At 38.8% G+C, this 23,107-nt stretch overlaps 1 protein-coding gene across 13 annotated transcripts in view; it reads right to left on the reverse strand.

Annotated features, from left to right (window-relative positions):
* Positions 1–23,107, reverse strand: part of LOC117387351 (ankyrin-3-like) — a 134,600-nt gene that overhangs the window by 50,202 nt on the left and 61,291 nt on the right. For 5 of the 13 annotated variants that reach the window (XM_055229384.1, XM_055229382.1, XM_055229389.1 and 2 more), the window contains exons 6-20: positions 19,129–19,314; positions 16,873–16,971; positions 15,892–15,990; positions 14,132–14,230; positions 13,246–13,443; positions 10,680–10,778; positions 10,248–10,346; positions 8,869–8,967; positions 7,247–7,444; positions 4,880–4,978; positions 2,026–2,124; positions 1,222–1,419; positions 1,033–1,131; positions 354–452; positions 159–257 (exon numbers count right to left, since the gene is read on the reverse strand). In XM_055229384.1, the coding sequence (XP_055085359.1) occupies positions 159–257; positions 354–452; positions 1,033–1,131; positions 1,222–1,419; positions 2,026–2,124; positions 4,880–4,978; positions 7,247–7,444; positions 8,869–8,967; positions 10,248–10,346; positions 10,680–10,778; positions 13,246–13,443; positions 14,132–14,230; positions 15,892–15,990; positions 16,873–16,971; positions 19,129–19,314 (1,869 nt within the window). Of the gene's footprint in view, positions 1–158; positions 258–353; positions 453–1,032; positions 1,132–1,221; positions 1,420–2,025; positions 2,125–4,879; positions 4,979–7,246; positions 7,445–8,868; positions 8,968–10,247; positions 10,347–10,679; positions 10,779–13,245; positions 13,444–14,131; positions 14,231–15,891; positions 15,991–16,872; positions 16,972–18,413; positions 18,438–19,128; positions 19,315–23,107 lie in introns of all 13 variants that reach the window. The other 8 variants (XM_055229383.1, XM_055229381.1, XM_055229388.1 and 5 more) reach the window with 3 other exon arrangements.

A 23,107-nucleotide genomic window follows, 5' to 3' on the forward strand; every position in this document is an offset into this window, starting at 1 on the left:
ATGATTTAAACCAATATCAAGTGTCGGTATCTAAAACATTACACCCAAAAGTACTTGGTATTGTACTGATATACTAAAAATTGTGGCATCCTTCTTCCCTAATGAAAACCCTTGGTAATAACATTTTATAAGAGCATGCTGATGTTGTTTGTACTAACCACAGTGAGTTCGTTTGGTAACGCCCCGAAGCGCAGGAGCAGGTTGATGACATGAGTGTGCCCCTGCTGAGCAGCCTGGTGCAGAGGAGTGTACCCATTCTGTAGCCAAATGAAAAACAAATGGAGAGATGATGAAACAAACATAAAACACATATTTACCACAGTTCAAAACCATAGAAACAATGAGAAACATACCTTGGTCTTAGCGTTGACCTTGGCCTGGTTTTTCAACAGGAAATTGACCATCTTTATGTTGCCGTAGTGACAGGCTACATGGAGAGGAGTGTAGCCCAACTGTGGTAAAACAAATAATAATTAATGCTTACTTTTTATGTCAGTGTTAATTCACAACTATTTTTCTGGCTTTATTATAGTATAAGATGGCATCCTCCATATTATTTTCCCAGTAATATTTTAAAATTGTAGTTTTTCCCATTCCTAGTCGCATCTAATCAAATTGAATTTGCAATTTGCGATTCCGACACTTAAAACACCTCCCCCCAGTGTCTGCGTACACTGGTGTATAAATGTGTATGTGAATGGGTGGTTCCTTGATGTAACACACTTTGAGTGTCTTGAAGGTGAAAAGTGCTAAAAAAAAGTGTGACCATTTACCATTTATGTTATATTTTCCTGAAACCTTCCAAGGAACATCATAACATAAGTATATAATCCAATTTCACAAAAGTCTAGAAGCTAACATTTTTATCAACACAAAAGGTTTTTAAATGAATTACTCTGTGCAAATACAATCAAACAGTGGGAATTTTTTCAGAACAAAAATGTCTATAAAGGTAGTTAAGGCAGTCTGTTTTAGCACATATGATACAGGGAATAAGATGAACAGCAAATAAACAACATAAACTCATCTTACCTTGGTCTCTGGGTCAATAGTTGCTCCTTGATTTACTAAAACTTCAGCTACATTCACTTTATCCTCCTGGGCAGCCAAGTGGAGTGGAGTCAGACCAGACTGTGGACCACAAATAGATGGAACTAAATGGACCGCTCTTTTAGTTACATCATCATATAGTCATAGTCATATTTCTTGTTTATTCTTTACCTTATTCCCCATGTTTATAGGAGCGTCGCGGGCCAGTAGTAGCGTTACCATATCCACGTTGCCCTCTTGTGCTGCCAGATGAAGAGGAGTGATTCCCTGGCGTGTTACGGTGTTGGTGGAGGCCCCATACTCCAGTAATGTAGTGGCAATCTCCATCTGATTCTTCTTAGCTGCGATGTGAAGAGGAGTGTACCCATTCTAGGAGCAAAATAGGACAAGTACAACAAGTTCAACAAGTACGGCTCTGGTTTAATCCTTTGTTATGAACTTTGAGTGTCAAAAAAGGCACTGATAAAGGAAATGAATTATTATTGTGTCTAAATCTCAAATGCAGGGGTTTAAATTTCTCCAATTGTCAGTTACATTTTAACATTTTTGATGGAATATGTTCAAGTTCATTCATTTTCTTTTGATATAATTTACAGTGTGTGCTAACATAAACCCCATTGGACAGTTTTTGTTTCATGTGGATACTATGCGCTCACATAAAAGCAACCTATTCATGAGTTTCAGCACACTGTTATATGCAACATTTTAAGGACTTTTTCCTTTTCAAAAGATCTAATATTCTATTTCTATTCTGAATCACTATGGCAACAGCCCCAGTTTTTCATCATTCTGCAACCCAAGGACTGGAAGAAAGAGAGAGACAGATTTTCTACATATCTTAACAGCATCCGGTCATCAAAACCCTCCCATCCTCCGTAGAGTGAATTCTAATTGACTAAAACTAGGTCATGAAGCTTTCACACAGAGATAGGGAGAGGCTGCGGTGCACTTTAACAGCCTCTCAACCTCACGTACCTTGGCTGCAGCATGCGGCGAAGCTCCCTGGTTCAGTAGGAGCAGCGCCACCTTCTGGTTATCATAGTGCGCTGCCACATGCAGTGGGGTTAGTCCACTCTGAACACATATGTATACAGGCATGTTAGGCAGTGACATTCCCTTCAGTGGACTCGTGTGAAGGATGAGCAGTGGTGGTCAGACTTTATAATAACTACACCATATACAGTCTTAAAGGGCACATAGTACGCTATTTTTGATTATGTTATAATGCTGTTTCTGCATGAAAAATTATTCTCTCAAACTGAAAACACTCTGTTCCATCTTGTGATGTCATGTCTCTATATACCTTCTCTTTAATCATTTGGATCATTTCTGTCATGGAATTGTCAATCTCTACTGAACTAAAGGTAAAAGGAGCTGTTAACTTGGAAACTATCACTTCATGACATCACAAGGTTGAACAGAGTATTTTGATTTTTGGAGATGCAAAGAGACTAATAGCAAAAGGTTCCTCAAACATGTGTGTGAATCAACGAGTGAATGAAACAAAACATAACTCCAGTGTCACGATCCACGGATTCCGCTCCTAGTTTTCCTCCTGTCCTGCTCTTTCCCTCCCTCACCTGCCGGATCTGGGCTGAGCTCTTGGCTCCTCCTGCGCGCACCTGGAACTCATCAGTGCAATCACCTCCTGCCGTGGATAAAAGGAGCTGAAAGAAGACACTCCAGACAGTGCCAGATCGTCTGCTCGTCTTCACCCTGTTTCCAGGACCGTCTCGGACCAGACGCTCAGGTGCCAGATCGTCCGCGTGTCCAACATTCCTGCTCCTGACTCTGCGCTCCAGCTCTGGTACAGTCCACCTCTTGTCTTCGCTTCCTGTCCTGTCTTGTTCTCCGGCTTGCTTCCCGTCTCCTGCCCTGGCTCCCGCTCTTTGGATTACCCCTGCTCGGTCCTCCCTGGTCTCGTTCCCGGTCCTGTCTTGCACCGGTCTTGGCTGTCTCTGTTCCCACTCGGGACTACCCCTGCTCGGCTTGCCCTGGTCCCGTTCCCGGTCCTGGCTTTCCCCGTTCCCGCTCTACACAACGCCTGCCTGGTTCGCCTCCTGCTCCCCGCTCCCGGCATGTGCTAAACGAACTATTGAAAACTGTTTTTGCAGAACCTGTAAATAAACACTGTAAATCTGCCCCGAGTCTGCACTCCTTGGTCCGCACCTGACGTTACGACATCCAGGTATATTTTTGTGGAGGTAACAACAATATAACATGACAAAAAGCTCACAAGAGTCAGGTTTGTACAATTATAGGCCCTTTGATAAAGAATGAATTCTTAGTTAACAAATTGTTCATAAAGAATTATTCAGTGCAGTGGCTCTCAAACTTTACACCCAGTATCACCAAAGAAAAGATTTGGCTATATGAGTACCACCAGAGCTAAATCGCATACATATAGCAGGACTATTCCAGGTCTAAAAGTGAGCTACATTAATTCCACTGTAGTTCTACACAAGACATTATCCAAAGAAGGACAAAAAAGTGGATCAAATGAACTCTAGATTAGGCAAACCCACAAACTGAAGAGCTGTCCAAGTATTACCTGAAAGAGCTCGTCCATGTACCACAGTGAAACACTGGGTTAGGGTATTAATTACATAGGTATTACTCCTGCATAATTCTCAATCAACTTTGTACATTATAAATTCCTTCTCTTCTCATGCTTTAAGTCTAATTAAGGTGTAGTTATCATCAAGTGTTACCATAGTAATTGGGTTTGTTGCACTGTATGAACCTTTTGCAGTTCTGAACACATTTTTTAGTTGGAACTGAAAATAAGCTAAAAGGTTCCTACAATGCCAAAAGCCTAGTTGGTTTCCACTCATTTTGGTACATTCTTCAATTGGTAGACACTGAAATGAATTATGTGTGAATATTCATTAGACAAATTATTTACTTCACGGCTGCATGTATTAAGCAATTTGCCTTAAATCAAAAGGGACAATAAAAGGGCCCATGTCACAGTAGTTCACATGATCTATGTTATAATGTTGTTTCCTCATCAAAAATATATCCAGAGTTGCATTTTGTTTTATTCACACATGTTGAATACACAAACCCTGCATATTTAGGCTGAGTTTGAGTCTCTCAACAACAGAAAACACTCTGTTCCACCTTGTCATATGGTAATACAGGAAGTGCTCCATTGTGTTTTAAACTCCATACACCTTCACTAAAATAATTTGGATAATTTCATCTTTGAAACTGCTAATCTCTTCTAAACAAAAAGTAAAATGTAGCTGTTAACTTGAAAACTACCACTTCATGTCATCACAAGGTTAAACAGAGCATTTTGATCTTTGGAGATGTAGACAGACTAATAATAAAGGGTTACTAAAACATGTGTGAATGAAACAAAACACAACTCTAGGTATGTTTTTGAAGAGGTAACACCATTATAACACACCCTAAAGCTTGCAAGAGTCAATTTCGCATAATACAGTATCTGCAGTATCTTCTTTTAGTAGTACTTTTACTCTAGTCTAAATTAGCTCCAAATTGTCTCTACATATCCTTTGCACCCTCCTCTTTCATACCAGCTAACTTGCATCTTTATTAAATCATAAATCTCTAGCCCTCCTATTTGGCAACAGCAAATTCAGTATCCTCCTTCCATTATCACAGCAAATGCATCTGTGCTACCATTAGCTCTCCCTGTTTTCTACATTTCCTCAACAACTTATGCAAGCGAAGGCCAGACATTTTTGAGCAAACTACCATATATGTGAGCATCTACCCGTAGAAAAAGTTAGCACAAGCAATAATTGTAATATTGGAGTGCGGTACAGTATTTAGCTCTATTTAGTTGGTTATATCTTACCTTCCCTGAAGCGTCGGCCTGGGCACCCTTTTGCAGGAGCAGGTTTGCTACTTCAATCTTTCCATATTTTGCTGCTACATGCAACGGAGTAAACCCCTTCTGAAAATAGAACAGGAAATTACTTAATTAACAACTTTTAAACTTGTAAACTTTGGCTAACTAATTGAACACTATATGTATTCCTTCTTTGGTCAAAACTGCAAGAAATGTTATGTCATAGCATCAGGATTTAATTATTTTGTCACTTAAAGCTGGCGTCACACTAAAGTCTGCACATATGAGGTGTTGAAAATTGAGGTATAGATAACATACCACAGCAATGAGCAACAACTTTCTTTAGTTTAAAACAGATTTGCACAATGTGACAAAAATGAATTCAATGAAATTAAAGTATATTCGAAATATTAGCTTTACTTCCTATTACTTAAATGTGGCCGTGGTTATAAGTGAGCTAGTATGTACAATTAAATATACTGTTCTGTCAAAAACTGTGTAAACTTGTAAACTTTAATGTCATACTAGAATATAGGTATTATTTTTTGTGATCAGTATTTTGAATGTCTGAATTTGTCTCTAATCTAGGGATTGTGTCAGTACCATAGGATTCACATACACATATTGACTCAGTTCTCATTTATGTAGGTGTTAAGTACATGTCACAGGACGACGATGGACAGCACACTTTGTATTGATTTGCACATTTGTTTTTATTGCGCGCTGTTATTTTGAATGTGTTTTTACTCTGCAGTGCTGTGTATTTTACTTCCTGTTTTTAATCACTGTATCTCTAGCTGAACTGTTTTACCTCTTTTAGCCAGTGAACTCACAGACTGGTGGTGCAAGCAAATGGACACAAAGCACTTAATACGAAGGGGGAATTTAAAGGAGGAGAGACACGGTCTGATCAGGAGAAGAGTACAAGTGAGCAGCGACTATGGCACGGAGCCACGGTGCCCACGGGAAGCCAGAGCACAACGCCAACTACAGCACACGTGCAGAGCCTCTACCCTGTCCCGTAAGTACCACTCTAGTACTCAGGCAGGATTGATTAGTCACAACTGCTACTGCCATTTACCATTTACTATTGTGTGTGTGTGTGTGTCAAAAAAAGTATTTGACTGCTGCTGCACGGTTTCTTGTCTTATAGAGAGGCTCAGCCATCTGAAGGGGTGAGGAAGAAGAACGAAGAAGAGACAGGTGTAGCCAGAGTACGACACAGACTACAGCAGAGAAACTCTGCCCTGTAAGTACCATTTTAGTAGTGCTCTGGCAGGACAGTAAGACCTGGCTACAATCAGCACTTTAATTCATTACAAAGATCATTTGACTGTCCCAGCTTCCCTTGTTTGTATAAAACTAACACACTCTCCCCCCACCGTTTTTAATGGGCTTTTAATATTTTATCATTGGCCGCAACTGTTTTGTTTATAATATTTTAGCTTTTGTAATTCTGTAATTAGTCTGGTTTTAGTCTTTTTGGTTGCTTGCACTGCTCAACTTGTTGAATTGTTTTTATCCCACTTTATTTGAACAGTTCCTAGTCAGTTTTTAATCTGAAGCTCAGTGGGGTGGCGTTGCTCCTCATTTTTAAGCCCACAATACTTATTAACAAATGTCAATTACTACAGTATCCTGGACTGATCCATCTGTTCCAAATGACAATGTACTTCAAGTCAACAAAGCATACGCTCACTTCATCTGTACACGGTTATGTTTTCTTTCACCTGTGGCTAAATACACTGTGAGGGCGATACATGTTAGGAGGAGAAAAAGCTTTTTGAACGACACACAAATAGACCCAGGCTCATCTGCATACACAGGAGGAGACTGTCGCTGATATAAACTTGATCCAAATTGCCTCATCAGGCAAACGTGTCAAACAGCAGTCCTTCAGACAAATATATGGGATCCAAGCATTTTCTTCCCCAATTCCGAGCATTTTTACTGTCACTCTGAAATGTGTAGGTCGGCCCGAGGGCAGCTGTGTTCACATCACACTCGCTCCAGTCCAGAGTGTGAGTGGAGCCGCTCTGAGACCTCCCGTTTGAAGCTCCCTCAGAGTGGGCTTTTAATCTTCACATCAGCCCAAGCACACCTCTCTCGGAGAAAATGTGCTTTTTCTTCAAACTAACTAGTGGCAGTGTGAAAATGACTTTACTTATTAAATTATCTTCATCCATAATTAGACCAGTACTGATATTGATGTCACTGCTCTAATCTGTCACAACTGTAGTGGTCATTGTTTTTAAAGTATTTTTAACTATTCTTTCTATCTGTCAACATCACTTTCTTGTACAGCAGTTAAGTAAGTAAGTAAGTAAAGTAAGTAGAAATAGCAGTAAACATTGAGCAGATCTCTAGTGTTACCTTGGTTGTGACTCCCTGGCCTGCTCCCTGGTCCAGGAGGGCAGCAGCGATGTCTCTGTGGCCCTCTCGCGCTGCCAGGTGGAGGGGCGTGTACCCGGAGCTGGTGGTGGAGTCTGGGCATGCTCCGTTGGATAGGAGCTGCTGAACAATGTCTGGTTTTCCCAGTCGACTGGCAATGTGCAGGGCCGTCTGGTCGTCCTGGAAAATATAGTGTGGCCTTTTTACTACATGTTTTACATATGAGGTACTTAGTGAGGCTAGTACTGTTAAAACTAAAAAAATTGCTGATACGTAGTAGTTTTTTCAAGTAATCTAATATATAGAGGCGCTTACATAAATCAGTAACCTGGAATTGTAGTTACATAATACATAATTCAGTTAAAAATAACCTGGAATTGTAGTTACATAATACATAATTCAGTTAAAAATATATTGCTCCCTAAAAAGTAAAAGTGCCCTAGACTTGGGGAAGTCTAATAAGTGCCCAAAAAATTAACCACAGACTACACAACTCCATAATTATCCGTTTTAGAAATCCATAATTAATCCTATACACACATTTAATTAATTTAACTTGAACACATGTATTGCACAGCCTTCCTGTATTGGGAGAGGATACCTTCTTTTGTGGTTTCTCTTTTGGGTTATTTTGAGAGTTTCCACACCCTGACAGATTTACCCACAAGAGATAGGGCTGTTTTTCTAAAGTCCTTTGAGGCAGCTGCAGGGAAAGCGGTTTGTATAAATAAATCTAACGTTATCTGAATGAGGCACCAGGCGTATGACACAATGTTTTCTGGAGAAGCATTCAGTCATTTCTTTGTATATGAGTATTTTTCCTGATAATGTTAATTCATCCCTTGTAATGCATTCACAGTTATATTATCTTATTTAGCATATACATTAGGGTTGTGGTATTAGTGGGAGGGCTGGCAGTTACGGATATACGATGACAAACAGCCATTGGAAGGGCAGTTTAGAGTCATCCATTATTCTAAAACAAGCCTGACCTGGGCAGTGGGAGGAGACTGGAGGACCTAAAGTGACCCATGCCATGATAAAACAGAGGAGACTTACTATCTACTACCAGTTGTATCAGCTACCATGACCAGCTAATTGATGGAACAGATGAACACTATCATGAACATTAGTGTCAACATAATGGTGCTACTCGTCAACTCTGAGCATTTTCAAACCAAAAGTTTTGCATATATACAAAATACCTAATAAACTCCCACTGACTAGGAGAGTGGGCTACCATTTGCGTGCATTTTAAATATAAAAATATGACTGTGGAATAAACTTCAATAGAATTTTTTAAAGAATATGCACAACATTGAGAAAAAAACAAATTTCTCAGAATACTTCAGTGGATTATTATGGTTTAAATAAAAGTAATTTTAACTATGATAAAATTAATAAAAACAACAAAACATGCAAAAAGAAGTTGTAATTTTGTGCTTGGAGGGTCATAGTCGTAAAGATGCACTGATGTAACTGTTCTGCTTGCCTCCATGGACATGTTTGCTTTACCTGGAATGTTCCACATGTTTTTATTGCGATACATTTCCCCACAATCAAACAGTCCCAATACACAATGAATTATTTTACTTTTGTTCTACCTTAGCTTTGGCATCCACTCTTGCTCCGTTCTGCAGCAGATACCTCACCACATTGGACTGTCCTGCTCGTGCTGCCATGTGGAGCGCTGTCTCTCCTCTCTGCAAAAATCACAAACACCACAAAAATGCTTCAGTTATTCCCAAAAAAACTTGTGGAACCTGGTTCCACATTCCCAACAAATCCAAAAGTCTTGTGAACATCCAGCATTGAATGGAAAGTTATTGAAAGACAAAAGTGTATTGTTCCTCCCACTCACACACTCTGACGTACAGTGTCCCAGGATAGGAAAAGCAGGATACCCCCTCTAGCCCCGCCCCCTGTTTAAACCATAATGACGTCCCATAGGCTGAGTTACCACGGAAACCTGGCCACAGAAACAGCGTGGGCGAACAAATAGTTGGGGTAGAAGAGATAGGACTCTGCCTTTCCCCTTTCCACTACGCTATGTTTTGTTTATAGACTGCTGGCTACTTGTGGCTAAGTGTTGCTGACATTATCAAATATCTCTCTTTAGGTCAATACTTAAAGGGCCCATATTTCGCTATATTCTGATCAAAGTTATGATGCGGTTTCCTCATCACAAACATACTTGGAGTTGTGTTTTGTTTCATCCACACACAACTCCTGTATACTCCACTGTATATTTAGGCTGGGTTCTTCTCTCAAATGGAAAACACTGTTTGACCTTGTGATGTCATGTGGTAATACAGGAAAAGCTCCACTGTGTTTTTAAACGCCACACACCTTCACTAGAATCATTTGGATTCTTTCAGCTCTGGCATTGCCAGTCTCTACTGAACTAATGGGAAAAGGTACACGTTAACTTGAAAACTACCACTTCATGACATCACAAGATGGAACAGAGCATTTTGGGCTTTGGAGATGTGGACAGACTAATAATAAAGGATTACTCAAACATGTGTGAATGCAACAAAACACTCCAAGTATGTTTTTGATGAGGTAACACCATTATAGCATGGTTTAAAACTCATAAGAATCAATTTTGTGTAATATAGGACCTTTAAATAAATATAAAGGTGTCATTGCACATAGACATGACCAGGAGCATTTACCTATTAGAGAAAAGTAACATTTTAAACTCACATAAAATCAGATACATTTAAGTACATTTTTGTGGAGGTCTAAACATTAAAATAAACACATGCAGCAGACCCCATGGAGACATGATAATTTGTTGTTTCCAGACATTAAATTGCAATTAATCTTCCAAATCCTTGTATAAAACTAAGCTGCATAGTGTAACAATGTAAAAAATACATTATTATTATTATTACTGAGTTTCCATTAGTTATTAAGTGAATGTATTATTTATTCTACACAACAACACGACTGGTATTGAACAGGGAGAGGCACTCACCACGTTGCTTGTGTTTGGTGACGCTCCGTGGTTGATCAACTGATGAACAATGTTATCATGTCCCATAAAAGCAGCCACATGGATGGGAGTGAGACCAGACTGTGGAAAGAAACTATATTGTTATAAAATGTAAAGGCTACAGTAAGTCAAAAACAGTAGTAGTTTAACAAAATGTAATAATGTAATAATTGTAATAACTATTCTTAGTTTGGAGATGCTCAGTTCGGATTTTTTATTGACCTATTGTCTAATATCATAGACAATCATAATCTTCATAACCCTAACAGAAGTGAATAAAAATCTATATGTCAAAGTTTCTTATTTTGTATAAACATGCACTGTCAAATTTGTATATCTGGGAAATTGTATGTGTGAGTTTTGCACAAATAAACCAATGTTACTCAAAGCATAAATGAATGGGTTAGGTTCTACCTCAGTGACTGCCTGTATAGATGCTCCATGTTTGAGGAGCAGCTCCATCACTTTGACTCTGTTCTTCTTACAGGCGATGTGCAGAGGCGTGAACCCATTCTGAATAATAACACACAAATAACAGATTAGAGGTTATTTTTAAGTTTTAAGTACTGTATACACCAGAATGCTACAGTATATAAAAGTGCCTCTGATGTAAACAAAGCATGTGCACTGAGGAAGGAAGTATGGATGGGACACTAAACAATAATATCGCAAGCAAGCCTGCAACTTTAATCATTATCGTGATATAATCGTTAATCGCAATTATTTTGGCCATGATAATCGTGACTCCAAATGTCAATATTGTCCCATGTCTAGAAGGAGGCAGTTTGAATGTGGCTAAAAACTATTAAATCTACTTGCTGCACAGCTAATTGAGAGCTGCAATGATCAAAACATGTGAAGAGCTGTAAGTGTAAAATCATGGAGAGGCACTTTCTGGTTTACCACCTAATGACATCATGCAGTGGCACTAAGCGCGTTAGCTCTTAAGTAGGAGACAGCATAAAAATACCTCAAACATGTGTAAATGAAACAAATCACAACTCCAGATGTTTATAATGAAGACACAACATTTGGACAGTTAAGCACAATGCAGCAACTTAATTAAAACAAAAACAATCCCACATTTCCATAAACTGCAGTAGTGGGAATTGGTTCCAGAAAGTGCATGGAAAATACCCTCTAAAATCCAAGTTTTTTCTTACAAACCAGACGAGCATGTGTGGGAACAATTGAGTCAACCATGGAGTGAAAAAAGCATTGCACCACTCAAATACACAGTCTCCTCTCACCAACCCACGCACAACACAAGCTGCTCCCGCCTCTCTCTCCTCCTCTTTCTCTCTCTATCCCTTCATCTCTCTCTGTCTTTATATCTCCATATCTCCTTCTGCCTTGCATAATCCCTCGCTCTCTCTCCCTCCTCTTTTTCTCTCTCTCTGCCTCCTCTTTTTCTCTCGCTCTCCATCCTTTTTCTCCCTCTCTCGCCCTCCTTTTTCTCTCTCTCCATCCTCTTCCCCCCCTTTCGCCTTCCTCTTTCTCTCTCTCTCCATTCTCTTTTTCTCTCTCTCTCGCCATCCTTTCTCCCTCTCTCCATCCTCTTTCTCTCTCTCTCCCTCCTCTTTCTGTCTCTCTCCATCCTCTCTCCCTTAGTCTCTCTCCATCCTTTCTCCCTCTCCCTCTCTCCATCCTTTCCTATCTCCCTACCTCATCTCACGCTCTATCTCTTTTTCTCTCCTTCCCTTTCTCTTTCCGTCTTTGAGGTTTCAGTCTTAATCCTATGACTTCATTTCCCTGTAGTTTTTTTTTTTTCTTTTTACTTTCTAGTTTTCAAGTCTCAGAGCTGTGACCACACCCAGATGTCTTTTATTACACCAGACTGACTTTAACTGAGCTTAAAACACAGGCTGGATCTACAATAAAAAGTATAGGTTACACATTGGTTTAAGACAGACTTTGATATAAAAATAACCAAAATAAGTAGAGGCGCTGCACCTGATTTTTACTGCCTTTAAAACATGAAAAACATAACGAGTCCATTTTAAACGATTTGCAGTGCTCCTCACTCATCTTATACATTCTGAGCATTCTAATTATTCACCACAATGAGTTTATAAGCACATTTCACAACTTTCAGAGGCCAGACTGCAGTTTTTGGTCGGATTTACAGTAATGCTAACCACAACTAGCATGCTAATTGTGCACTTTCTGATTCTAGGAAGATAAAACACTTCATAATTTGATGCACACAGCACACAGTGGTCTCATTGCTACCTTAAGATCCGCTTACACAGTATATTTGTACTGGGGTAAAACTAATTTTGCTCAAATACACAAAGCTGCTTTAAATCAATAAAATAAATCATGAACAATGGACAAGATCCGGATGAGCAGAAGAAAATGGACGGATGGATATTATGCAAAATGAACTTTTCAGAGCTTTTAACCATGTTATGCTTTTTTTTCCTTTCTCATTTACCCTCTAAAAGTATTTGGATTTGGTTTCAGCAATCTTTAAGATGCCATATTGCTGATCAATGCCTTTTTCACCGCCACCGGCATACTCCCACTGCTCTGTACTTACTTCATTCTTCAATTTTATTTTCAAACTGAAAACTTATTTATTTAGAATGGCTTTCAGCACTTAGTGGCCCTGTGACTATTTATTTTAATGATGTAATATGCTTTGTTGATTTGTATGAAGTTTATTGTTTTTAATCGTGTTTTTTAAACGTTGTACAGCACTTTGGGCAGCCTGGGTTGTTAGAAAGTACTATAGAAATAAAGTTTGATTGATTGATTGATTGACACAAGCACAATAGGTCTTTAAATTAAATTATTAGGCTAAATTTGGAAAACAGAACTGCACATTTTATAAAAAATTATGTTAAAATCTTGTTTTCGTGGACCAAATCTCATATCTCTTCTCGACTTGTCTCAAATTGTGTCTTGTCCCATCCAAAATTAACAATATTTGCCAAAAATCTGATTATCCTGTATATGTGTTCTCTTGTGTCCTCACCAGCGCTTTGGCATTGGGGTTGGCCTTCTTGTCCACGATCACCTTGGCGACCTTGTAGTGTCCACAGTGTGCGGCGACATGGAGAGCAGTGAGATAATCGTTTGTCACGTCGTCGACTGGGACCTCGTGATGCAGCAGCAGCTGGACACAGTTCAGGTGGTCGCCCTGTGTGGCCATGTGCAAAGGGGACAGGCCGTTCTGCAGGGAAAGACGGAGAGTAAGAGTAATGTGGTATTTAGGGCAGTAATAGGAGAGGTGGGTCATAATTCTTTCGATTTGTATGTTTCTATTTCAGGATGAAAAATAGACAAGACTGGAAATGCTCTTTTGGAGATATGCAAAATCTGAATATTGCGCATGTCAGCTATTGGTGGGTTTCAGATGACATCACAATATTCTATAGGCCAATTATATTTAATACAGATGTAAAATAAATGTGTTCAAATGCAGAGGTTTTTTTTTTGTGCACGAACACGGTGAGTATTGATTTGATCAGGCTCAACATGTGCTTTTACATTTTGGATATTTCACTGGAAAGTACAGTGTAATCAATAAGAAAATCTGGCTCCTCCCCCCACCTGGGAGTATGCAAACCACTGAAATGATCTGATTTAATATAAAAACAGATTAAGACTTGCAGTGTCATCTTCAAGTGATATTTCTGTGCTTACATAGTTCATTTTAAGCTCCCAGTCACATGTTGTGTGATACTTTAACCTGAACCATGACACGTTTTGAGCACATTTCTGAGTGTCATAATATCTCTCCCCTATCAATGAGTAACACACTGTTATTTTTAAAGCTTCAAATTCTTCTTCTTATTATTATTATTTTACAATTATTGACAAATCAACTTGTATTCATTTACAAGAACTAAATGTTATACCTTGGTTTTGGACAGGATTGGGGCCCCTCTGTCCAGTAGCATCTCCACCACCTGCTCATGTCCGCTCCTGGCCCCACAGTGCAGCGGAGTCAGACCGTCCTACAAGACAACATGATATACCGTAAATTTCGGACTACAGAGCGCACCTTGATATAAGCCGCACCAGCTAAATTTGAAGAGAAAATCAATTTTGTACATATATAAGCCGCACCTGAATAAAAGCCGCAGGTTTTCATATTGTAACATGAGATATTTACACAGAAAGACGGTGCACCAACACGCTTTTTTTTAAACTGTGCCTGAAAATTGGCACCAACACGACAACAACACGGGATGAACACATCTGCAGGTTTAGAAAATAAAGCTGCACCAACACGGAAAATCTGCTTTTATTTCCTCTGAAAACTTTTGTCGTCTTTTTACATTGACCAAGTTGGATTCATTGATGTCGAGCTTACGTGCAGTGGCTCTATTTCAGGGGTCGGCAACTCGCGGCTCCGGAGCCGTATGCGCCTCTTTCCGCCTCATACTGCGGCTCTGCGTGGCTTGGGAACTGACACACACACAGCTCACAGTCCTGCGTAAAGAGCCCTGATTTTCAGACGTTGTGCGCACAGGGGTCAGGAGCAACTTTGGCCCGTCCCTAATGACACACTAATAAGCTCGTCCGTAGATGTATCATGAAAATCCTGCTGGAAATCGCCACAGAAATCTATTTGATGTAGTAGCAAGTTTATTATCCGCTCTTGTCTCTGCGATGACGTTTCACGTATAACACATCAGACACGACGCACAAAAGTAGAGCCACAAGCGAGTGAAAATGAGCCAAAACAAAAGTCTTTGGAGATCTTTTTAACAAAGGGGAAAAGGACAACTGAGGAGCCAGAAGAGGAGACTACGACCTCCAAGAAAAAGAAAGATAAATTTAACAGACAATGCCTACTTAAAATCTGGGTTTGTCGCTACAGGTGACTCACGCACAGAGTCCGCTCTGCGTAACATACGGGAAAAGCAAATAAGGCAATGAAACCTTCAAAACTGCTTTGGCACATGGAGAATAAGCACCTGGGATTAAACGATACATTACGAGTTTTTTTTTTTTTTGTTGTTTTTTTAAAGAAACTGCGGAGTAGAGTAGACATAATCACATAATCAGCGCAGGGCTCCCTCTGATGCAGCGGTTTGGTGAGTTGTATTTTTTTAATGCACTTAAGTTGTTTTTGCCATATTTATCTGCCACGTGTAGAAGGCTTGTCCGTGAAAGTAAAACCTACATTATTCCGTTACATTATTATTATTATACACAGTGTTATCTTCATTTTAGATGTCAAAAAGTATTTGCGGCTCCCAGTGTTTTATTTTATGTGGAAAGTGGGTCCAAATGGCTCTTTGCGTGTTAAAGGCCGACCCCTGCTCTGTTTCCTTTCTGTTTCTTTATCTTAAAAACTGCATCATATCCATTTCATGATGCGCAAAATGATCGTTCAAAATCAAAACTAGTGAATTCTTCAGAGCAGAATCTTTCCCCACGTCTGTCTCACTTTTACGTTTACAGCTAGAGAGCGCCCCCCAGGGACCGTTATCCAGTAAAATTCCATATATAAGCCGCACTGCTGTAAAAGCCGCAGGGTTCAAAGCGTGGAAAAAAAGTAGCGGCTTATAATCCGAAATTTACGGTAATAGAAAAATCAGGACATTTTTATAATAAAGGTGGAAGAATTTAATGAATTAAATGATTTATGGTTAATAAAATCCAGTACCTTGGTCCGTGCATCTATTTTGGCTCCTCGCTCCACCAGCAGACGCACCATGTTTGTGTTCCCACGTTTGGAAGCTACGTGCAGCGGCGTTATGTCATTCTGTAGGAAATTAGAATGATAAAGTCACAATTAGGACCAGTTATGAAAAATATATCAATAACAACATGCCCTCTGTTTTCACTGTTTAAAAGTTGCCTTGGAGCAAAAGATATAAATACAAACATGTAATGAGAATTTAACTGCGGAGGAAAAGGCGGAGGAAACAGTGGCTTTAAAATGTCACATTAGCAAGGCCTGTTATCAAATTTACAGTTGGCAGTCTGAGACAAATGACTCAATAACCCCCTCTAGAGGAACCTTCAGTATCCAGCGGTATATTTGAATACATGTTTGAAATTATTTTTACAACATCTAATAACACCAATATATATGTATATATTTAAATGCAATGGGCTGAGTCATTTATTATACTATTTTACTATATATACTATTATACGGATTATGGTTACCATAACTTATTACCATAGAATGCAAAGAGATTTTGGGTTCAAACCTGCACAGTCACTACATCAAAACTGGGATTAAACTGGGACTTAACCCGGAACTACACCAAGACTAAACCAGGACTAGAACAGGACCAAACCAAATCTCAACTTAAACCAGACTCAAACTGGGCTCAAAAAGGAGTAAACCTGGAACACACCCTTAAAATATGAGTGCCATTCTTGTAATACTACTAAAATATACAAACTAGTCTAGAGAAAATATACTTGAGAACTCAGACGAAATAAAGCACTGTACTTGGGTGACATATGAGAGTAACAGTATTTAGTTACACTTTCTTCCCTGGTGTCGTATGTGTGGTAGAGTGGCACAGACAGCTGCGGGATAACCCATCATGGGACACATTCCTGCACTCAGCCCCGCCCATTGAAGTATAAGTATTTGAGCACGTGTTTTGAAGTACTTCAGAGTACATACCCTCGCCTTGAAGTCCACAGCTGCTCCTCTGTTCAGTAATAATGTGGCCACGTTGATGTTGCCATAGTGTGCGGCGATGTGTAGGGGGGTAAAACCACTCTGACAAACATAAAATAAAAGAGGAAAGAGAGAGGGGAAAAAGAACATATTTTAGAGAAGAGGAAAACAGGTTTAAACTGGTTCATAATGAGCCACTGCACAGAGCATCATGGGACATTATGGAGCAGTTTGGATGAACACAGCGGTAGATAAGAGCAGGACAGTGGAGCGCAGCAGACCAGGGCTAAGCAGTGGTCAAGCATGCTGTAGGATTAGCTCATAAAAACATATTGTGTGGTATTGTGGCAGCTGCAAGCAAAGTGTCATACAGAGAGTGTGCAACAGCTCAACTTAAGACTTCAACGAGGGGTTAGGCAATTATGTTAAAGGTGCACTATGTCGCTTTTCTGGTGGATCGTTCATCATTTGCTTGTCTCCATAGAGATTTTATTGCTTTGTCTGGATTGCTCCACTCTATAGTATTAAACTTGCCTACTTTGCATTTGATAATTTCTCTCCACAGATCTGACCTGTAACTTGTCCTGCCTGTCTTTATGGAGATAGATAAGTTTAATACCATACTGTGGAACATCCCAGACAAAGCAAAGACATCTCATGTCATTGAGAACTTTACAGTCCATTGAGAACTTTACAGTCAAAGTGTTCCTGTCAAGTGAAAAACAGCATCAACAAGAATGTATTAAATCAGGTCCATTTCAGTGGGGCATTGACTTTCAGCTGACAGGAAACAGGGCACCCATAAAAATAATAATAAAAAACACACATGCAGGTGTGCACAGTGCATGCATCTGTCGGGTAAAAAAAAAAAAAAAAAGTAAAAACGTGTGGTTTATACCTATACAAGTACTGGTATGAAACACACGTCACCCTATACAAGTAGAAAAATCTTTACAATATCAAACCAACAATAAATAAAGACAGTGATATTTAAGATTCATTGATTACTAATTGTATTTATGTACGAATGGACCAGGTTCATGTTGAAACTGTGATCTACTAGATCTATCAGATCACTAGTAGATCATTGTACAGAATGGAAATGTGTTGGTAAATGTCCAGAATATACAGTTTAAATGTTGAGTCAAAGTTATCAATCAAAAGATAGTTCACCTTTTGATTGATACAAATGAATGAAGGAAGTTGTGATTTTGTTATTTTTTTCAATATAAGCTCTATTTCAGCAACATTGCAGATCTAAGTTAGTTCTACTGTCAACATCTATAAACACGCCATTCGGAAATTCTATGTTATGTCTATGTTTAAAGTCAAGTTAAGTTTACGTGTGTGCCCAAGAAGCAAGACACTGCAAGCAACCAAGTCACAATGCTGCAGATTCAAAACAGGCACAAACTGAATCGCCGATAGCAGCCATTATTCATGCCATAGAGCGTAAAGCACACGGCAGCAACAGGCAGAAGACTTCAGCCTGAAATGTGACAATGAATGAGAGGAAAGGGAGAGACAGAGCAGTGGAGATGTACCTCAGTAGTCCTATTCACCATCATCTATAGGGATTTAAATAGGGGAGGATTGGGCAGGTCATAAAGAGGAGAGAGGAGGAAGGACAGGAGGGAGAATGGGGCGGTTAGTGCACCACAAAACACACCAAAGACACCATGTTTGCATCAAGCTGTAGATGGATATGAATGAGTTTATGTAGAACAATTCAATGACAGCATCGTTCCCCATTAACAGAGGAGACTATGGTGGCCCTCCAGTTAAATTGTTGACCCCGTAGACTAAAAAAAGCTCAACAAAAAATTGATAATACAAGTGATACATAATAGGGCTGAACCACATCGAAGGCTGTTATTGATTAGATTTGCGTTTTATGGTTTAATAATAGGATCCTGCTCAATGTTCACATTTTAAATGTCCAAAAGAATTGACAAGGACTGATATTTGAACTGACAAATTAGTACAAGAATCACATTTCAGAACATGTTTGTACAGATCTCAACTACAGGGTTAGCAATGTTTATGCTAATATGCTAATGGAGTCATATACATATAGATTTAACTATATTTATTCTCTATTCAGTGCTGTTTTGATCAGTAGAAGTAAGTGCCATTTATGTTCAAAACTCGAAATCGAAATGATTGTGCCACCATAGTCTCAGTATAAACCTGTGGGAAACACTATATTTTAAAAGGTAAAATTTTCCCAGTTGCATTGTGGGAACTGTAGTCCTCTACCTTGGACTCGACATCTGCATTGTGGTCGTTTTGAAGCAGGAGCGCAGCAGCTTTTGTGTCGTCTTTCCTCGCGGCGATGTGCAAAGCAGGGAGCCGGACTTTTCCTTTTGTGTCATTTTCCAACAACAAAGACACAACCTGGTCATGACCCTGCTGCAGTGCCACGGCCAGGGGAGTGAAACCATCCTGAGAGAGAAAACAGAGGGAACATTTTAAGTGGTTAATGGTAGAATGTCAGGTCGAGAGAGACAGTCCTCTGTGACTGGCCAAAGTGATAAAGGTTAGGAACATGATTATTTTTTAAAGGTCCTATATTACGCAAAATCAACTTTGTGAGCTTTAAGCCGTGTTAAAACGTTGTTACCTTCTCAGAAACATGCCTGGAGTTGAGTTTTATGTCATTCACACATGTTTAAGTAACCCTTTATTATGCTCTGTTCCACCTTGTGATGTCACAATGCAGTCGTTTGCAAGTTAACAGTCACTTTTTACTTGTTTAATAGAGATTGGCAAAACCAGAGCTGACATTATCCAAATGATTCTACTAAAAGTGTATCGAGTTTAAAAACACAGTGGAGCACTTCCTGTATTGAACTTTAATAGCCACATCAAATCAATAACATCTGCAGCTTTTTACCACCTAAAAAACATTATAAAATCAAAGGTAAACTGTCAAAGCCAGACTTAGAGAGACTTATCCATGCATTTGTCTCCAGTAGGTTAGACTACTGTAACGGCCTGCTCACTGGTCTCTCCAAACGAGCCCTAACACACCTGCAGTACATCCAGAACGCTGCTGCTCGGGTCCTGACTAGAACCAGGAAGTATGAGCACATAAGTCCTGTGCTCAGGTCTCTGCACTGGCTTCCTGTAGCTCAAAGAATAGACTTTAAAGCAGCTCTGCTTGTGTATAAGTCTCTCCATGGCCTAAGTCCAAAGTACATCTCCGACATGTTAGTGCCATATGAACCATCTCGCACTCTGAGGAATTCAGGGACCGGCCTCCTGCTGGTGCCCAGAGTCAGGACTAAACATGGGGAATCAGCGTTTAAGTTTTATGCAGCTAAAACTTGGAACAGTCTTCCTGAAGATGTGAGACAGGCCTCTACTTTGACAATGTTTAAATCCAGGCTCAAAACAGTTCTGTTTAGCTGTGCATACGACTGAAAGGTTTTTATTCTGCACTCTTCTCTTTTAATGTTAATTTTATGATGATTATTTGTGATTATTTATGTTTTGATTTGTGTGATTTTAATGTCTTTCTTATTCTGTAAGGCACTTTGAATTACCTTGTGTACGAATTGTGCTATACAAATAAACTTGCCTTGCCTTGCCTTGCCTTACCTCTTGACATCACAAAGTGGAACAGAGTGTTTTTTGTTTGAGAGAAGAACTCATGTGTTAAACATGTGTGAATGAAACAAAACACAACTATGGTTTTGATGAGGAAACAACCCTTTAACATAGATCAGAAAATAGCAATAATATGGGCCGTTTAAGTTAGGAAACGTATTATGGTTAAGATTAATGTTTGGTTAAGTTCAAGAGTATGATTATATGAAGGTGAAGAGATACGGTTAGTGTTAGAAAGATGTTTTGAATTAGACATTAGAAGTAATTATAAAAGCAGATTTGTCACCTACTAGCCTTATCTCAACCTACAGTATGAAATAAAACATACAACTGTAAAAAGTATAATATTTTAGGGATATTCATAGCAACAGAAGCTAACACATTACCATGGCAACCGGAGCTAAATGATCACTTCACTAACTGCACTAACAAATGTCATGTGCAAGAAACACTATAACAGGATTTGTGAGGGTCATAAGACAATACAAAAAAGTGTATGGATGCATTAACTATTTTATTTAGTAGATATTATGATAACACGGTACAAAGTACTACTGGTTGACAAGAAGTCCTTATTTACCCGGGACAGCTCGACTTTTGAGTCCTGTGTCCCCTTCCCCTGTCCCAGCAAATTTATCCAAAACCATTGATTTGTTCGAGTTTTATACAAGAAATGTCCCAGATGTCCCTATTTTGACCAATCTGATACTCTCCATCAGTAAAGAGGAGCATAAATTGTCATTTCTGCCAAAATACAGAAAACCGAGAAATTAGCAAAAAAAAATAAAAAAATGCACTGACAGAAGTCCCTCAGATTACAGTACAATACTGACCTATAAGTGAGTCAAGAACATGCAATATGACGTGCTCTTTTCACCATTTATTATTACTAACCATCCCAACCCGGGTGTGTCCCAGTTAGAATTTTGAGAATCTGGTCATCCTGTAATAGTAATGATATGACTTTGACAAAATTACATTTGTGGTAAAAAAAAAAATCATCTCTGTCAATTAAAAGTCCAAAATAGGACAACAAAACATCTGCAAATGTGACAAAAGAGATTAGCAAAGCTACTAGCCTACATGTGGTGCCTGAAGCTAATTAGCATTTAGCATTAGCTTTTAGCCTACTTGTCTCTTTCTTGCTTCTAAACAAAGTTGATGTAATGTATAAATTTGGCAAAGAATAATACATGTTCTATGTTATTACCTTATTTCACAATCCAAGTATTGTGGATGGATTTCTAGATTTCATTATTGAAACTCTCTGAGCTAACAAAATGTCCAAATGTTTGCTAAGTAAAGAGCATGGAGGGGTGGGACTTCACTGTATTAAAAAAGATGATTGGCTACTTTTGCTGTTAAGGCTTTGTAAAATAAAGATACATTTAGGAATACACTTGGATATATTTGAGCTGAATTTGAAAAAAAAACAAAACAAATAAAAGTTGATCACCAAGAAATATTTGATTACAGTGAATTGAATACAAATGAAGGAAAACCAAACCATTTGACACAATTTTGAGTCTATCTGAGCTTAAAATCTAAACTGTCAACAGCTGTCCAGCTTTAGGACTCATCATTTAGACCTATACATTTATATAAAGAGCTTGTCTTTGGTTTGTCCTTGAGAATCTAAAAATCACTCTGCTGCATCAGATCTGCATCAGTCCTCCCTCTCTCCTCCGCCCTCTCTTTCTCCTCCTTCCAGATGATTCCTCCTCGTATCCTTTCTTTCTTACCCGTTGTTTTCTTTCTTGTCTCGTTTCCTTCTCACGGGTCCTAGCTCTCTCTCCCTCCTGCCACTGCACTTCAGCCTGGGATCAATAATGCATGCAGAGAAATGTATATCCATTCATATGTTTGTGTTAAATTATTCATGCTGCGCGGTTTCAGTATGATGGACTGTGAGCTTGTAGGCTTTTGCTTGGAAACTAGTACTAGAACATCATGAAATAAATCTGTTTTTATATAAATGCTTATGATGTGTCAAGAATAATGAGATACTACACTGCTGTAGTGGATGCATTCATAAAATTTGGAAAGAATATGTCTTCAGCTATTTGGCCTGATGGCAAAATAGCAAAGGGGATAATAATTATAGTAGTTTTAGTAATTGCAGTAGACCACTTTCTACTACTGTCAGTTCCTGCAAAGCAATAGTAAAACTTTTACTGTAGTTCAAAATAGGAGAATCTTTCATGGATCAATTTGTATTGTAACTTTCCATAGTGATTGTGATGTATTTTAACATGCAAAAGTTAATATTTAACTTTTGCATGATAAAATATATCACAATCACTCAAAGCAGTATTCATGGGTTTCTGCTTCTTGTCCACAGTGGTGGAATGTAATGAAATGAAAGGAGTAAAGTATTGTGCTTAAGTACTGAGGGTATCGGTACTTTATTTAAGTACATTTTGTGGATATTTTTTACTTTTACTTAACTACATTTGAGAGAAGGTATTTGTAAAAGTATTTTTTATCATTGTTTATTTTTAACATATTCATAGTTAGAGCAAACAAAAATGTACAAATAAAATCAGCTTGGAAAAATTATTGATTTAATTGTTTCTGTGTTTCTATTATCCAGCACACATCTGTATAAAGCTCAATATATTTGAAG

This window comes from Periophthalmus magnuspinnatus, chromosome 19, assembly GCF_009829125.3.
Source record: "Periophthalmus magnuspinnatus isolate fPerMag1 chromosome 19, fPerMag1.2.pri, whole genome shotgun sequence".
In the NCBI taxonomy this organism is placed as follows: Eukaryota; Metazoa; Chordata; class Actinopteri; order Gobiiformes; family Gobiidae; genus Periophthalmus; species Periophthalmus magnuspinnatus.